The following is a 17,339-nucleotide window of genomic DNA, read 5'->3' on the forward strand; positions in this document are numbered from 1 at the left end:
AGCAAAGTTCTTTTTTTGTATTACTGCATGTTTGCTGTCCTATTTCATGCATTGCTCATTGTATAACTGAACCGCACTTTCCAGGAGGTAAATCAGCATTGACTTCAGAGAATCCCATGGTAGTCACATCTCAAAATTCTGCAGAAGCACAGGTGCATCATCATATGGGTATTGCTACACAGAGCCCATTGCCAGTTCCATGTGTACCAAACCCCAAAAATGTCAGAAGTGCCAAAACAGCTCAGCTGATTATGAAAGTCAGTTTCAATTACAAAATAATGGCTAAGAATTGTGGCATAAGTACAGAGACTTAATTTTCACTACATGCACTGAAGAATGTTTCACCTATTAATAGTTCTGGGTTTTCTAACATGCATGTGACTAAAGGAAGCAGTTTAATGTGGAAAAAACTCTGGTTTGTGGCAAAGGAAATTCAGTATTAGCTTTAAATTTTCAGCAGCAATGTAGAGAACAAATGAATTTTTTCTAAACAGTACTTCAACACTTGAAAGCTGTTCTAAAAATGCAGTATTCAGTTATTTCTGCCATGTTTTTTCATTTGTCAGATATTGATTTTTCTGCATGTTTTAAAACAGTCTGTACCTAATTTAACCTATGTTATTTAAGCTTTCTGTGTTTCCCAGAACATTATGCCAAAGCATATTTCAGTATGATTGATTATGAGAGTTTTAGAAATTGTACTGCTACAAAAAATAAGAGTTAGTATGACATATTTTACTGTAATAGATTTTTGCTTTCACAAAAAAACCCAAAACAAAACACAAACAAACAAACAACAAAAACAAAAACACAAACAAACAAAAAACCAACAAACCCAGAACAACACCAAACCACAACTTTCAACTTTTTGGGCCTTCCCTCCCTCCACTTTACATGATGTATTTAAAAAAAAAGTCCTTCTCCACCCCTGTTACTTGTCCAGCCTGGACTGTCACCCCTACAGAGCGATGCTCGGATGCTCTGTATTCTAGCACAGAGAATTCCTTTAGGCCTAGAGGACTCTTTTGTACTGATGCAAGTCAGTGAAGCATGGTGAGGTTTTAACCTCAAGTATTACTGCAATCTCCATGTAATGGCATAAAATGCACTTGTCACCACTAAAATTACATTAAAAAACCCAACTCAACAAAATGCTATTTTTTTTCCTCTTGATGGTCTATAAAGCATTCAAAACACATCCTGGAAACAGATTTCAGTTATTTTTCCACTTTTTTTTTGTTTTTTTTTTTCCCCCTATTTTCATGGTTATAAAATACCAGGGGTCAGCATTATGTACTGACATACTCACTTCATACGTTTCTCAGCTTTGTCAAGAGTGTAAGATCTGCACTGTTAACCAAGAACTCTTCTTTGTACTTTCATTTATCAGACTCAGTATTTCATTAATATGTAAATGCTTGCATCAAACATCAAGAAAAACCTTTCAACTTAAACAGGTCTGACAAATGATGCAGAACTTTGACAAAGTTCAGCCCCCTGCAACATCATAATGTACTTGAGGAGTCACTGAGACTTAAAATTGCACCACTTAGCAAATAACAGAAGTCATTGTAAAATATGGCACACACAAAATATTTAGATACACATGCATTTGACCATGCAAAGAAAAACAGAGACAATCAACTAAAATCCTGTGTTGGCCTTCAGAATTAGTGTTAGAGTGAGACTCACAGAACATTATTTGCATGCAAGTCAACTGACTGTGCACTTACTTCCTTTAGTCACATGAACTTAACTGGAAGTTTGGTCTTAATTACACCTTCAGCTGAAAGCTTCCCTCCTCCAGCACATGTCACTGAACCCCAGTGCTCTCCCCCTACTCCCTAATGGCCAACACCGCCATTTGTGGAATCTTGCTCTAAACTAGTTGTGATCTAGTCTGTAACATCCCTCCTGCACCACACAAGGACTCTGGGTTTCTGAGAGTTGTTTTGTTTTGAAATAAACCAGCAATAGACTGTTTTGCACAGTTGGGGACAGGGAGTGAATTGCAACATAGTATAGAGAATCTAAAGGGGAAAAGGCATAAATATTACAACTAAATGAAAGCAGCAGCATCATTTAAGCCAGCATTCATGTGGTCTAAAGAAGAATAGAACTAGACCCACCAGAGCTTTCTAGGCAAACACTAAAGAATAGCTTTATTCTGCTCGAGACACTTATGTGTCCCAGCTGACATCAGAGACGCTAAAGAATTTCTTTGGTTTATAAGTAATGTAGGAACACTTTCCCCACACACAAAGCTTCAGATCTTAAAACTGCAAGGTAGAGCATGCCCCAGTGTGACTAAGACAGCATCACTTTAAGAAGATTAAAGACAGTCTGCAAGAACATACCATTAAGAGTCACTGCATCTTCGCTAATTGCGTCTTTGCAATAGAACTTGGTAGTAACTATATTGAAAGCAAATTTGTCCTCAAAAGGGAAGAGCCAGGTAGAACAGAAAAGTGAGATGAGACCATGCAGATAGTAGCAGGGTACCAAAAATGACAGAAATGCCATTAGAAAACACGAGAACTGAAAAAGGATGCAAGACCAAAGAAGCAATGGTAAACTGGACAACATGATACTGAGCAAATAAATACCTACTGAAAGTTCAGTTCATATTCCAATGCCTTATGACACCATTGAGCTTCATGTAAATCTCTTATTAAAAAAAAAAACAAAACCCAGGACCATTGTTAATTGAATGTATCATCTAAAATAACTATTTTTCCAGAGGAAATTCTCTATTTTTCCAGAAAATAAGTATGATGCATTTTGTTATAGATCCAAACATGTACATAACTTATAAAACTACTATATAGCAACAGGTAAGAAAAGTTTTGGTCCTAAGAAAAAGGTGAGTTACATGACACCTACTGCCACAACATGCTTGAGACCGTGGTCACTGGGATGAGAGGCACTTGGGAAGTCAGCAGGTGCGCCCAGAGCTGGATCACTGCTCCTCCGTACCAGAAGCGGCGTGCCTGTGAGACAAAATTGAATTCAAAGATTCAGGGATGCTAAATTAGCACAAGGGAAAGCTTCATGTGGTTAAATAAGAGAAGCATGCAGCACTTAAATATAAGCTTATCTGTGGTAATATTCATCTGTTAAATTACTAGATTTGATAGGATTGTACCATTTCACATTTACTTAGCTAAAGAGATAATAACATGTTTACACAGAGATGCAATAGACCTCCACCCATGAGCTACCTAAATTAGGTAAAAGCTGCCAACAAACAGGAGAAAAAGGCACCTCCCCAGAAAAACCAATGACTAGTTGCATGTATCTGTGACCACATGTACCATCAAGTGAGTGAAATTAAGATTACAGTTGTCAGTTATAATGCCAATTACAGTGTCTGGGACTGATGGCAGCCATAATTATTAGATCTATAAAATAAGTTTGAACACAACAAGTTTTCCTGTTAGATGCTAACAAAACTGGAGTGACTCTACCACATTTACTTTCAGCACAACTTTGTCAATATACCTGGAATAAATACCAGCACCTGATGAGTGGCAACCAGGCAACCTAATGGTCTTAACCCTTCCTCACGGTGAGCAAGTTTTTATATGCAGGTAATCCCTTCCATGCTCACTTCTGCAGGAAACCAGTAAGAAAAGCAGAAGTAAGACTTAAATATGTGTCCTGGTTTAGGGACATTAAGAGAATGCTTAAATATCAGAAGGTCAATATTGGTTTTTCTGCCAAGTGTTTACCATCTCTGTACCAAGAGCTACACATGTTTTTACAAGGAGGTTGGGTAGAAAGGGATTGATCACCAAATTTTGTGTGATTTTCCAAAAGCATCAATAGGTCAAAACGAACCACCCAAACATTCTGAAGAGAAATTTGGTTCCCATCTAGGCATATTTGCTAAAGGGTGCATAAAAGCTAAATACAAGTTACTCCCTTCTTATAGCTTAAAAAAATTTTTCTGTGTATGACTAAAGTTTCTGGTGGCCTGTATCCAATTTTTTGTCTCTCTTCAACACAACAGTTTGAAAACAGATGCTGAAACATTTTTGTGTGATTCAACACAATTTAGTCTCCAACTCCCTTTGACATAAACATGAACAATACAGAGAAACTATTGAAAACCCTTTGCACTAGTACTTTTATTTGTAAGACTTGCCCAACTCAATGAGCATACTGTTCCTTACACTCTTCAAAGCCATCATCCCCGCCCCTTTCCTCTTTTCTGTCCTTTTTTCAAGGTGAGAAATCCACAGTAACTCAGAGTACAAAAAATTCCCCGCAGTCAACTTAAGAGGTCAAAGATGGGAAGGGAGGAGGATGAGTGACCCCACATAAAAAGATAATTTATATCAAGCTCATCCTCCTCCCAAAGCCAATACTCTGAAACTAGATTTCTCCTTTCCTGAGCTGTCTTCTACAACCAGTCCCTCAGTTGCTCTTCATTCCGCTGGCTGAGAGAAAGATGAAGGCTTCCAACCCTGTGACTGCTGGGAGACAAGCCCCCTGCTTGTTCCAGGGCCTTCCAGCAACTACACAGCAAGTGAAAGGTCTCCTGTACCACACCACTTCAGCACTTCTGTATGCTCTCTGTATTGACTGCTTCAAGATGATTCTTCTTACCACACTCCCCATCCTCAGTTCTGAAGATCTCCTTTCGCTTGCTTTGTGTCAGTGTTCTCCAAAGAAACTGAAACAAAATTTACAACTGTCTAAACTTTGAAACCAAAGTCTGCAGGAACAGCAGGATTATAGAAAATACCATTCTCCAGTTTGGGAAGATGGCCTTGCAGCTATTTTCTTTCTTTTTATTCCTGCAAATTTTTTTCTTATTGCCATGAAGCACTGAAATTTATGGTGCTCATCTGGAATGCTTCCCTACTTGCAGAAAGAACTGGACGCTTTGGCTATTATATACAATGTTTTCTCTTCTCTTTTCTCACAGTATGTCGTAAATTTTAGTGTCCTACAGATCACTTTTTATTTGAAGAGAAAACCAGAGTCTGTTTTCTTCATTTTTAAAATGTATTTACAGACATGTAACACAATTTCATGTGCAGAAATATCACACGTCATAACATCTCTGTGAAACAAGTCAGCTGTAGTCTTTAGCTAAAATCAGACTAAATAGTCCCTCTGGCCCTTTTTGTTTTACATGTGCACACCACAAATACACAAAATAAACCTTTTATTAGCCAAAGATAAAGTGAACCAAAATGTGCTTGTTAATAGGAGAAAAACCCACAGCAAAGAGGACAACTGGATGAAAGAGTGAGAAGAATCTGTACTGCCCCTCCTTTGCAGGACAGTCCTTTATTCCCTTCCATGGGACAGCAATTCTCAGCAGCTCTCTGAGCTAACAAACCCTTCTCTATCTCCCCTCATCTCCTCTGTGGCTCGGGCTGTTCCCTGGCATAAGAACACATTCCAGCCGCTCACTGCATCTCCCACAGGCTCCTTTCTTTTTCCAGCCTTTCCCCGCCTCCTCTGCACTCACAGTCAGCTCTCCTGAAAGCAAGCACACTCCCTTGCATTCCCAAAGAGAAACCTCCCCATATTCCTACCCCAGACCCAGCCTGACTCAGGAGCTGGACCACAGCCACCATCCATACATACCTTGAATTTGTTCATCCCCGTCTTCCTCAGCCATGAACAAAATGAACTGAAAACCCATCAGCGATACCATTTATTACAGACGTGCTGTAGAAAATTACACGCATTTTCTTAGGAGATGCTGTCATGATTTTCTTCTGTCGGGAAACGGAATGCTGCCTTTTTCCTTACAGCTTTCCTTTAGTCACGCTGTGTTTCCACGTTATTCTACTCACGCTCTCACATTTGTGCTGAACATTTATAACAACCAATGTAAGTTCAAACACAAAATCCATCCTTCCCTGAGTGATGAGAGAGAAACTCCTTCCTGAATACCAAGTTGATCACAGAAACACATTTTTTAATAAGCACTACTATTTTGTGCCAGAGTAGCACTTTTTACTTTAAACTTAGGAACTCAGTTTTTAAAAACAGTTATCCTCATCTTGCAGCACTGCATCAGGAGTTCACAGACAACAAAAACTGAAACACATGTCCGAAAATTTTTCTTATAATGACAGCCTTTAACCTCAGTCACTTCAGAGTGTACATCCCATTCTTTAAAATTTTGCAGAGTATCTTTTATTATGATATCACAGTGCCTTCTAAGCACATGTGTCAGCCTTATTCACAATACATACTCTTAGACAAAGCTGATGAGGAAAACATCCTGCAGTTTTCCTTGCTTAAAGTCTATCACTTATTTTCAACCAATATAGATCAATCTTTTCTTTTTGCTAGCATCACCCTCAAAAATTAGTATCTACACAGACTCATGGTTAACAGTGTATTTTCCCTGAACTCTTATGTTTTGGAAATATTTTTTAAACTGCAAATATGGTTGAAACAAGCATATGGTAGAAACCACACTTAGATTTAAATTGGTTCCATTAGGGAAGGAAAAAAAAACAAACCAGAAGAGAGATTTCTGCCATTTGTGTACAATTAAAAAGTGAAAACTTTCATCAACACAATGGCAGAAGAAGCACCTCTATACCAGATGTAACCCGATTGTCTTTGTTTTCCTAGCTATTTAAATTTCACCAAAAAGCTGTTCACAGACATTAACACATACCATGACCAGGAGTGTGCTCTGCCTTACTGAAGCCCTCTGGCAGTTCAAAAATCAGCATCTGACCTTAGGAGAGGCCTGACAAACTAGAAGTGGTATGGTCAAGAATAGAGTGCAACTGCAGGTAAACAATGCAAGGTCTGGATTACAGGATCCGAAAATGGTCAGGGGAACTTTAGAGCTCAAGTTGCCCCTGCTGGGGACCCCCTAAGCTCTACAGGGTTTCCAGGCACTGAGTTCTGGCATCAGTTCAGGCCTACATTTAGACAGTTGAGTACCACTCAATATGACCAGTATCACAAAAAAATTATTATTCCTGTCCTTCCTTAACTTCCCTCATTTGCTCTAACATCTCTTTACTCAGGAAAGCACAGTCCATCTCCAGCCTGAAATCCCTTTATTCTTTGAGATTTAGGTTGTAGGTTGCCAAAAAATGCTGAAGACAAACAGATTTTATTACCCACGAGAATTTTTGGCAGGCTGAGCTGTCTATAATGCAGTCAAATCATGTAATAAAAATCGATTTTAGCAATGCTTTGGATGCAAACACTCTCAGATGACTTCTAGGTAAGCTGACAAACCAAGGAACACAAGAAACACAAGCACAGGTATACCGTTGTGCTACTGCATCACTGACAACTAACACTCTCTTAAGTTGCTTGGTTGGGTTTTTTCCTAGTTAACAGGTAAGAATTATTCTAGAGCAGAACTAAAAATACACTTGGACAGAATAATGTAAGTGGGCAGAAAGAGATCTAAAATAAATCACCTAGGCAGTCAAAGTCATAATTTAAAATTCTGCTCCTGAATATAAAAATGCTGACTATGATGGGAAAAGAGCTGTTCATCAAGTGTGTATCAAACCATCAGCTGCTGAAGGCCATACCAATGACAATCACTCTGCTGCCTGCTTCTAAATTACCCCTGCCTGGACAGACAAATTATTTTCTTACTTGTAGGTGCCTCCATATATTTTTTCAGAGCTCCTTCTGACTAAATCACAACATTTCAAGTCAGCTGAAACAAAACACCTAAATACTATATATACACACACACAAATGTAAAATTGCACTTCAGCATGGACAATTCTTGACTAGAAGAGCCCTGAAGAGACACAAAACAAACAACTATAGAGAAGCCAAAACTGCTTTTAAACTGGTCTTGTCATGAAATAGGTCAGGCCCTGGAAATAAAGTTACAAGCAAGCTTTTAATTTATATTTAAATACATAAAAGATAATATATGTGCCTATTTTACTCCTTTTTATCAGACAATTTTCACATTAACAGGCATACAGACCGTCCTTCCAGTCAGCGCTTTCTGAGAGCACTAAGCAATCAGTGTGTGTAAATTTGGCTCCCCTCAGATATATTGCTTACCTGATGCATCACGGAACGGTCCTGCCATGTACTTCAAATGGAGATGACACAGGCTTCTATGTTTTACCTTGTGATGGTACTGCAATTTCAGAGCCATCACAAGGTAGAACATACAAATACTGTCAATACAATTTCAAATCTACAGCTGTGCCAGAATGGAATTTCTTTGGTGCTAACAGGACCTAATGAAACAACTATGGAATGTTTACATTTACAGATTTTGCTGTTTCAAAGATGGACACGTAAGATCACCTACACACATTATTTCAATCATAAAAATCCTGTTTTCAGGACCAAAATCCACATCCATATGATAAGAAGTTAATCACTTCTCAAAGCACTAGGACATATCCATCTACAGAAGATGTACAAATAATGCTGGTACTTTCTTCCCATTTAAATATTTTTTCAAAAGAGCTTCCAGAAGGACAGGACTTGAGTTTGGATCTTAACCAGGTATTCTTTTCTGGCACTTAAGGTCATAACACATGCCAGATACAAAGTAATTTCAGGATCTTCTCGCTTCTATCAACACATTGCTCCTGTTTTCAGCTCTTCATCAGACAGACAGGGAGCACTTAGTGGAGTCCAGGGAACACCATGACTCTGCTCCAAAGGATCCTGGCTACAGGTACCACACGGAAGAGACTGGGTAGAGGGAAAGGAGCTAAGCAGAATCTTGGAGCAAGGATCAATCAGTTCACAACAGGTAGTTGTGGTTTTTTGGGGTTTTTTGGCCCTCCAACTCAAACTCAAGCAAAATATGCAACTCCTCTTGCTGGGCAGACTGGTCAGGAGTTTTGTGGAAACACACTGGCTATTACAAAAGAGAAGCAGCATGGACTAGATTTTCTCTAATTCTTTCTCTTCTACAAGTGAAGCATCTTCATGAATCTCAGTATCTTCCATCTACTGACTGATGTACATCCTACATCCTAAATCCTTAATTTATGTCTTTAGACACAAGATTAAAAGTTACAGCCACTTCAAACATCTTATGTTTTTCAATTACTATTTTGGGGACAAAAAAATGTTGTGCTACATTAGAATTTCCCTACACACATAAACATAGTGGGGTTTTGCTTTGATTTTGATTGCGTGTTTGCGGGGGGATTAAGGTTTAGGGGGTTTGCTTGGGTTTTTGCTGTGGCTGGTTATTTTTTTAAGCTTAATATCCTTCCAATGGCATTCAGATGTCAAAAGAAACTGAACTTCAGATATACTTAAACCACAAGCTGTCTTAGTCATCCAACTTGCTGAACACAGCAAGAAGTATTCATCATATAAAACACACTGGGGTTTTAAGTAGCATATTACCTGTAGTTACTGAATTTAAATAAATCATTTTAGGGTAATACATCCTATAAGATTTTAAAACTAATAGATCTTAGACTCACACACCTTATTTTTATTCACTGATTGAAAGGTGAAAATAAGTATTTCTTCTATTTCAATTCCCAGCCCATTTCTCAACTTAAAATGAAATACTTAATGAACTGTACTAGTTGAATAAACTGACACAAAGAAAATATTCTGGGCACCTGCAAAAGAGGCCATGCTGCCAAAAGCTGGTTTAGCACTTCAGCTAACATCAGTTACAGGTGCTTATGCAGTCACTTTTCCACGGTTCAATGATTTAATTTTCTTTAAAACTTTGGCAGCTAAACTGTACAGCTTGAATATCACTTTGGCAGCATTTTATTGCTGTACTGGAGTTGCAAAGTAATTTTTTGAGCATTTTAATTGTATTTTAAAGAATGATCACGGATTATGGCATTAGTGCACATTTCTGTAATAATTAAATATGACCAGTGTTTTACATACTTAGTTTAATTTAGGAACCTTTTCTGTTTTGATGTTTCTATAAAAAGAGATGTCTTACTTTTGTAGATGCTATTATTTTCTATTCTGGTCATAGTTAACAAGGCTTAGTCTTAAATTTCTATCTTGTTCCTGACAACTTTCAATTTAAAATAGTGAAACCTGATCCTGAAACTTTCTGTGGTTGCAAGGAGTAACAACCTAAGAGGAGCTATACTGGGTCTACCTCACCCAGTATCCTGAATCTAACAGCGGTAGCAAAAACTCAAGGGGAAAGCCTAAGAGTGCTGTATCCTAGCAGCTTGCAAAAAATAACCTTTGAAATATTTCCAAGTCTGTGTGGCATCTAGACAACCATATCTCAAGACATTGATGACCACATCCTGTGAAGTTGTGTTATCCTATTGTAACTCATCACTTTTTGGTGTGTTACATCAAATTTTACAATTTAGTTGAAAGCTTCATTAGAAAATCAGCATAGGGTTGTTTTGCTTTGCAACTTGTTGAACAATAGTTGTGTTTGATACTCAAGTTTTTACAGGGCGAGGAAATTGAATAATAACTTCTTATTGATCTAGTACCTTGAGACCTTTAGCTGAAGTCCCAATTGTTTTAACTTGAACAATTTCAAACTATCAATCAGCCAGGCTTAGCAGGCTCATTTTTTACCTGAAATACACATTTTGCCATATTGCCTCAGAGCTGATATACCACAAGTACTGTAGAGAATTATAAACAGACACACTCTCCCCTGTCTTACTCAACACTAGAGAGTACTGACAGAGACAGCACCAGAGTTTTGAAGTACGATATCATACTACAGCTTTTCAAAACCTTCGGCTGCAAATACTTAGCTAAGTGGGTTGGTCTTTTCCTTTTTAAAAGATACTACCCTAAAACCAGCTATGCATCATAATACAAAAATACCAACAAAACCAGAAACATCACAAAATCCACAAACCAGACAAAACCTGAGCAAAAACAATGACATCAAACAATGTGTGTCAAAAAGTACCACTGACTTTTATAATGGAATTTATTCCATCACTTTAAGTTCCCTTCATTACCTTCCCCAAAACCTTCCCCATGGCAATAAAAGGCTGGAAATCAACATCCCAGCTAGAGAGCTACTCAAGAAGAGTGTCTAACTTGTGATGGAAAAATATTTTTTCTCTCTAGTTAACATATTTTCATGAAGATACCCCTCTTACTCCAAAGTAAGGCATATTAAACCAAGTGCAAAGGGAATAGAGTCAGGCAGAATAATTGATGAGAACAATCTTTGGGGAAATCAGAGACAGAAGGGCTATTAAAAAGAGAAGAGATACTTCGGTATCTATGCACATAAATTTATTACCTACCCTAGCACTAAATTCCCGAGGACAGTGAAAGGAAGGAAATACTGGCTTGTTTTGGAAACAGGCAGCTCAAAGACAGAAAAACACATGGAAATTCTATATACATCTTTACAGAAACCATTACTGTATTCTTTTGCTGCAATACAAAGATAAAGCAAAACTCATTTCCATGAATCAAGGACAACTAAATAAGACCAAGCTTAAGTCACGAGGTCAAAATATACCAGACTTTCCCTCTGACTGAAATGAAAAGTTATCTTCAAACCTTTAGCTTCCCTGAGAACAGAAACCATTTGTTTGAGAAATGCAAGTAGACTTGAATTGATCATCACAATTTTTTTTAAAGCAGATTACACTGGATGCCACAGAGGAGAAAAATCTATCAAGTACAGTGTCATCCTCAGAACACCTATGGCAAATAGCAGAGAACAACACTTGATATCATTGCTATGAGAGGAGCCCTCCTGTGCAGTGAGAGAGAATACAGCCATATTTCCTTAAGGAAATCAGCAGTATTCCCTCAAACCACAGAAAACAGCATGTTCTTCCATAATACATTTCTTTTGAAATGTACCAATTTCAAAATGTTCATTTCTTCAGAATCTTACAGGAGAGAATTGTTACCTGAATGCAGTACACTCCATGTACTGACAACATCAGAATGCTCAGCCAATAGACTGATCTTGCAAGATTAGGAAGAAAAGGATGGCTTTTATGCAAGAAAATGTGTCTTTACTACTTACTCTTGTATGCTATATATAAGGTCTTAGCAATTTGATTTGGTTTATCAGATTAATAGTTTCACAATGTTAAATGTTTTCACAAATTATAAAAATACATAATAATGTTGTTTCCTCTGTATTTAAAAACACAGTCTGCATATCTGTAGTATCTCAACCCCAACTTGAAAGAGGACTAATCAAATATATGTTGTTTAAAATGCCCCCAAGCCTATTACAATGCTTCCACTTCAAAGAGGATGAGAAAGAAAAGAAATTCTTTCCGAGCTCTGAAGTTACACAGGAATTGTCAACATCCGTACCCTGGAGATAACAATTTAATCCTTGTCAGGCCTATCGGGGCAGAAACTTCCAAAAACTCCTGGAAGAAACCTTCCCTTCAATTCCCTTAAACTTCAAACTAACACAGTGCCAATGAAAGCACCTCTGCTGACTAACTTAGCAACCCAAACACAAAGGGCAAGTCAAAGTAAGTGTTTTAAAACAAACCCATGAAGCAGAATTTAAACTGAAGAAACCCCCAAACTACAGGAATACATTAAGCTAATTGAGTATATTCTCTGTCTGAAGCACCTTCAAGGCAATTCTGTAGCAGTACAAAGTAACCTTTCCCAAATGTCAAAAAAACATGGCCAGAACACCACCAACTGCATCAAAAATGTTAAATGAAAACCTTCTAGGCTACTACTCTTATTATTCTGTACTAACTAGCCCTTCTGAGGATTGAAACATTCCTAGAAATCTTTGTTTTCAGGGACAAAAATATTCACTGAGCAGAAACAACATTAAATGTTCACAACCCAAAGAACTGACTGCTCAAAAGCACAAGATCCTGCATGTAGCTTTAACTCCAACTACCATTACCATTTGTAAGCCTATTTTAAGAGACTGTAATCAGCCATTCCAACTATTATCTGCACCTAAGTCTTCCACTTGTGCAGAACACTGATCAGATGTGCAGACGTACATATAAAAGGAGAAAATCTCAGCGATTTGCTATAAAACAGTCATGCAAAATTTGAAATACTGAAGTAGGACCTTTCAATAGGAAAACCAAGACACTACTCTATTCAACAGCAAAAGCTTGCAAGGGGAGGAGTTAACTCCTGTAGTTTACAAGAGTATTTTTTAACCTGCTATCAATAACTGTTACAAGGAATTATTTAATTATCTAATCTCAACTTTAAACGAAGTTACTAGTTCACACTAGTAAAGGTATCAATTGATTAAGAGCATAATTTTTTGTATAGCCAACAAAGTAATCTAATCGTCTCTGCTTCCAGACTGCTCTCAAAAAAGAGCTTCAGGATTCTTCAAACCAATTCCCAAATAAAGGGAAAATGAATAAAACAACAGACCAAAACAACTATCATGGAGATGCCTACTTTAGACCTTACTTTTTTCATACCCTAGTATTCAAAAGCAACAAGTATCTTTGAACACTGCCTGCCTTCCTCCAGGCAAAATCCTGACTATTTAACACCAAGGAGATGAGCAAGACAAAGGCAACAACTAGTTTTCTATGTACTCGACCATCGTTTCCCAAACGAAGCAAACAAAACACTGAGCCAGTCATGAAGGCATTTCCAGCTCAGAGTGACTTGTCCATAGAACGGATCCTCCATAAATAAATTAGTGCTCTCTCCTTCCTGCCCATATGGACTGAAAAGGAAAAACAAATTGACATAATGAAAATAAATCCCCCCCTTCCTGTTCCATGACCTACCACGTGGGGAAAACCACTAGAAAACAACAATAAACTATGAGGTGCAAAAGGAAAACAGAAGCACTACTGGCACACTTATAGGTGCACAGAAAATTACAAGACGGTTTATGAGGGCCATAATCTCCTTCCCTGGGACGTGTATTACCTTACACTCATCATGGGCTGAAGCCATGCAGCTACAAAGTATTCAACACACTGTGATTTCACAGTTCTTTGCTGGATTTTGTCTAAACACAGGCTTATAATTAGGAAATATGGTACGAAAAAAGGCAGTAAAGAATTTGCAATGGTATTTGGGGTTAGAGATGTTGAAGTCTACATCCAATGGATTTTTCAAATGTGCATCAGTTATTTCAGCATTTAGTTGCCTGTATCATTCTTTGAAAACTGTTGTCATGGCCACATCATTACTGTACTCTGGGAAATTCTGCTCACAAGAAACAGTAATACAAGACAAGCTCTGCTGCCATCTTAGCAACTGTCTCAATGCTCTTGTATCCACAGAAATAGCAAAATCAGGAGATCAATTTCTTCCCTATTTCAAACAGCTGCCTGAACACATTAAACAGCTGTGTGCTTCACTAAATTTTGTCATATATCTTAGCAGGTGCTTCATACCATTTGTATTGTACCATGAAATGTTTTCTTTACCCGAGCACAGATTCTGTCAAATTGGGATTTTTGCTTTTTCACTATTAAAAGACACTGTCAGCAACAGCATCTGATAATCCAGTGATGTGAGGCAGGGAGGGAGGCACTTAAATCTGTTTGCACCTCACCTCATGTTATGGGCACAGAAAATACTGTGTCCAATGACACTTCAGGTCTTCCTGCATTTTTCTTAAAGTAAGAACCCACAATTGCACCTGTTTGGTGCAATTTAAAAGTACAGCGGTGTTTATTTCAGGGAAAAGAAAACAAGTAGCTGAATAATTCCCTGAACTGTTTTAAGGAGATACATACTACGAAAGTAATTTGATATCAAGTAAATTAAACTTAATTTTTTTGCTCTAAAATTTTGCCAGCATATGAAAGCAATGTAAAATATAAGGTAATTTTAGTTTTTGAGTCAAATATAAGATTGGTTTTATTCTGGCTCACTTTCAGAGTTACCAATGATAAAGGGAAAAGTAAAGGGTAACCAACTACATCATGAAAAATCTACGATTTCAGACAGTCAAGCTGATCAGTATTCTAGACTAACAAACAGAAAAACACCCTCAAAAGAGTAACAATTGTATTTTAATAGTATTTTAATACAATAAAAATATCAAAAAGTAAAATTATTGCCAACTCTATCTAAACAGGAAGGGCTTTAGGATTTGGTATAATAAACAACTAACCTAACTAGGTCACATATACAATTTATAAAAGCCAGAAATGTTTTAAGGCAGTATCTCACGTGTCTGTTGTAAGCCAGTGGCAATTCTCTCACATCTGACAAGAGCAGTGTTCAGTTTCACGTGCTTATTAAGCACCGAGCACTAAGTATTTCACAAGCAGATCATTAGCCAGACATTGTTTCTACATAAAGCCATGGATCTGATTTCATTAAAAATTAAACATTCAATAGAAATTAACAGGCAAAATTGTCCCACAATCTGACAATTCCTGTAACAATGAAGTCCCCACATTTCCATCCTAAAAGCATTCTGGAAAAATACTCAGAAAGGTAAGTACATGATAGCTCTTGAAGCACAAGCTCTCGAAGCTCCACCATGGAAAGCAACACTTTCTTCCTACATATATATTCAATCACATCCTTGCTCCCAAAAGAAGAAGAGCTTTATAAATTAATATTATTTATTTCTGCTAGCAAGTGGGAGTCAATTCAATAATTAGACAGGAAGCCAGACTACTGTGGTTCATGCATCAATGATATTGATGCAGCCAAACTGTCCTCCTATTTCTTCATTTACTTTTCAATTTGCCTCTAATGAAAATAGCCACATAATTTAAGGACCAGGGATTTGTACATGAAAGACAGAGGCAAAAATTAAGTCCAAAGAATTGTACACCGTGATGTAAAATCCAGAAGAGAAAACAATCATATTTCAGAGTACAAACTAAGTTACAGGACTAATAGGTAGAAAATCTTTCACTTACCCTGTAAAATAAACCAATCTGAAACAGAACTGAGGAGACAAACCCACTATGTTTATGATCTCTTCTTTTAAGAAGCAAGCACCATTTTAAATTCAAATATATGTTAGTATTGCACTGAAAACAAACTAGAACCCTGACTCCTCTTTCCACATTATATTTCATCTCCTTTGTGCTCTACAGCAGAATTTCATAAATACTAGGACATTACCTACGTGGTAGCTTACTTTTTAGTGCTCAGGGGTATTTGGAGAACAATCTCTACGTTCTGAAACAAGCTAAAATGTGGGAACAGTGCAACTTAAAAACATGCAATAAATGAAGTGGCAAAATTCTTAACCACCGAACCTCGAGCTACAAGCTATTCCGTACCTCATGCTTACCAAAAAACACAGACAAATACATACAAGTATGTGAATAGTAAGTCTTGTCTCAAGATTTTTAGTTATGAGAAATTCCTGTGTGTAATTGAACATGGAAAAAGATTTTTCTCTTTTAGAATATAGAAAATACCAGATATGACCCATTAACACAAATTTTATTTTAAATTAGTTTGAATTTTAGAATTTCCTACAACAGCACAAAAATGAGCACAGACTTCAGTTAGAAGTTACACAGCTTCATCCAGTGAACTTTTGTTGAAATTTTATTTTAGCTCACTGCTTTAATTAATTAGCCTTTTCCTTTTAAAATGTAATTAAAATAGACAAGTGAACATTCCATTTCTCAAGCTGTAATCCAGACTACTCCATGACAGTAGCACAACTAGAGATAGTACTTCTACCCTTCCCCCAGCTGCTTACACTCAGATGTTATTGCACAGCATTTGGAGATGTCCAGCAGCCCCCAGGAACACGCAGTGAGCTGGGCAATGGGCAGGATGCAGAGCAGCCTCTCCTGAGCAGTGTTCATTTGCAACCACCTTCAACCTGGTTTTGAAAGCTTCTGTATCCAGTACTTAGATGATAGCTCAGCCTACACTCAATTTTTCCAACTGCTTTGTGTGCAAGGTACAAGACTTCAGCTGTTTATGACTGGAAACCAGTCTGAACACCTGAGAACACAACACAGGGCACCGGAATTGCAGCAGTTCATGCTGTCCCCACTGATGTAAGAGGGAGTTAAGCAGCAGCCTTTCCTAATCACAGTCTGCTCACTTGAAAGTCAGAAAGGCAAACAGGCCCAGTTGTGCAACTTCTTCAAAGGCAAAGAGCTGAACTGTCTGCAACCAGCATATCCCTCTTCCCACCTCCTACACCCAAAACAGGGCACTAGCTCAGATAACTGGTAAAAGAACTTGCACACAGCAGTTTTACACCCATTGAACCCAGGATCCTCAAAAACAGAGCTGGGTTTGGTGTTTTTTTTGGTTGTTGGGGTTTTGTTTTGGTTTTTTTTTTTGTTTGTTTTTTTAGTTTGTTTTTTTTTTAATGACTGCGGTATTTGAAAATACTTAGCAAAGGTTTCATCTTGTGTGCTCTCAGAATACTATGATGGATTGTCAGCAACTCCTGGCCCAGCACAGGACATCCCCAAGAGTCACACTATGTGCCAAAGAGA

The 17,339-nt window shown here is 37.7% G+C and overlaps 1 protein-coding gene across 1 annotated transcript in view; it reads right to left on the reverse strand.

Moving 5' to 3' along the window:
- The window catches only part of PARD3B (par-3 family cell polarity regulator beta), a 391,688-nt gene that overhangs the window by 255,042 nt on the left and 119,307 nt on the right, over positions 1–17,339 (reverse strand). Inside the window, exon 4 of the mRNA XM_066322656.1 lies at positions 2,884–2,990. Coding sequence (XP_066178753.1) covers positions 2,884–2,990 — 107 coding nt within the window. The remainder of the gene's footprint in view (positions 1–2,883; positions 2,991–17,339) is intronic.

This window comes from Sylvia atricapilla, chromosome 7 (assembly GCF_009819655.1).
Source record: "Sylvia atricapilla isolate bSylAtr1 chromosome 7, bSylAtr1.pri, whole genome shotgun sequence".
NCBI classification, from domain to species: domain Eukaryota; kingdom Metazoa; phylum Chordata; class Aves; order Passeriformes; family Sylviidae; genus Sylvia; species Sylvia atricapilla.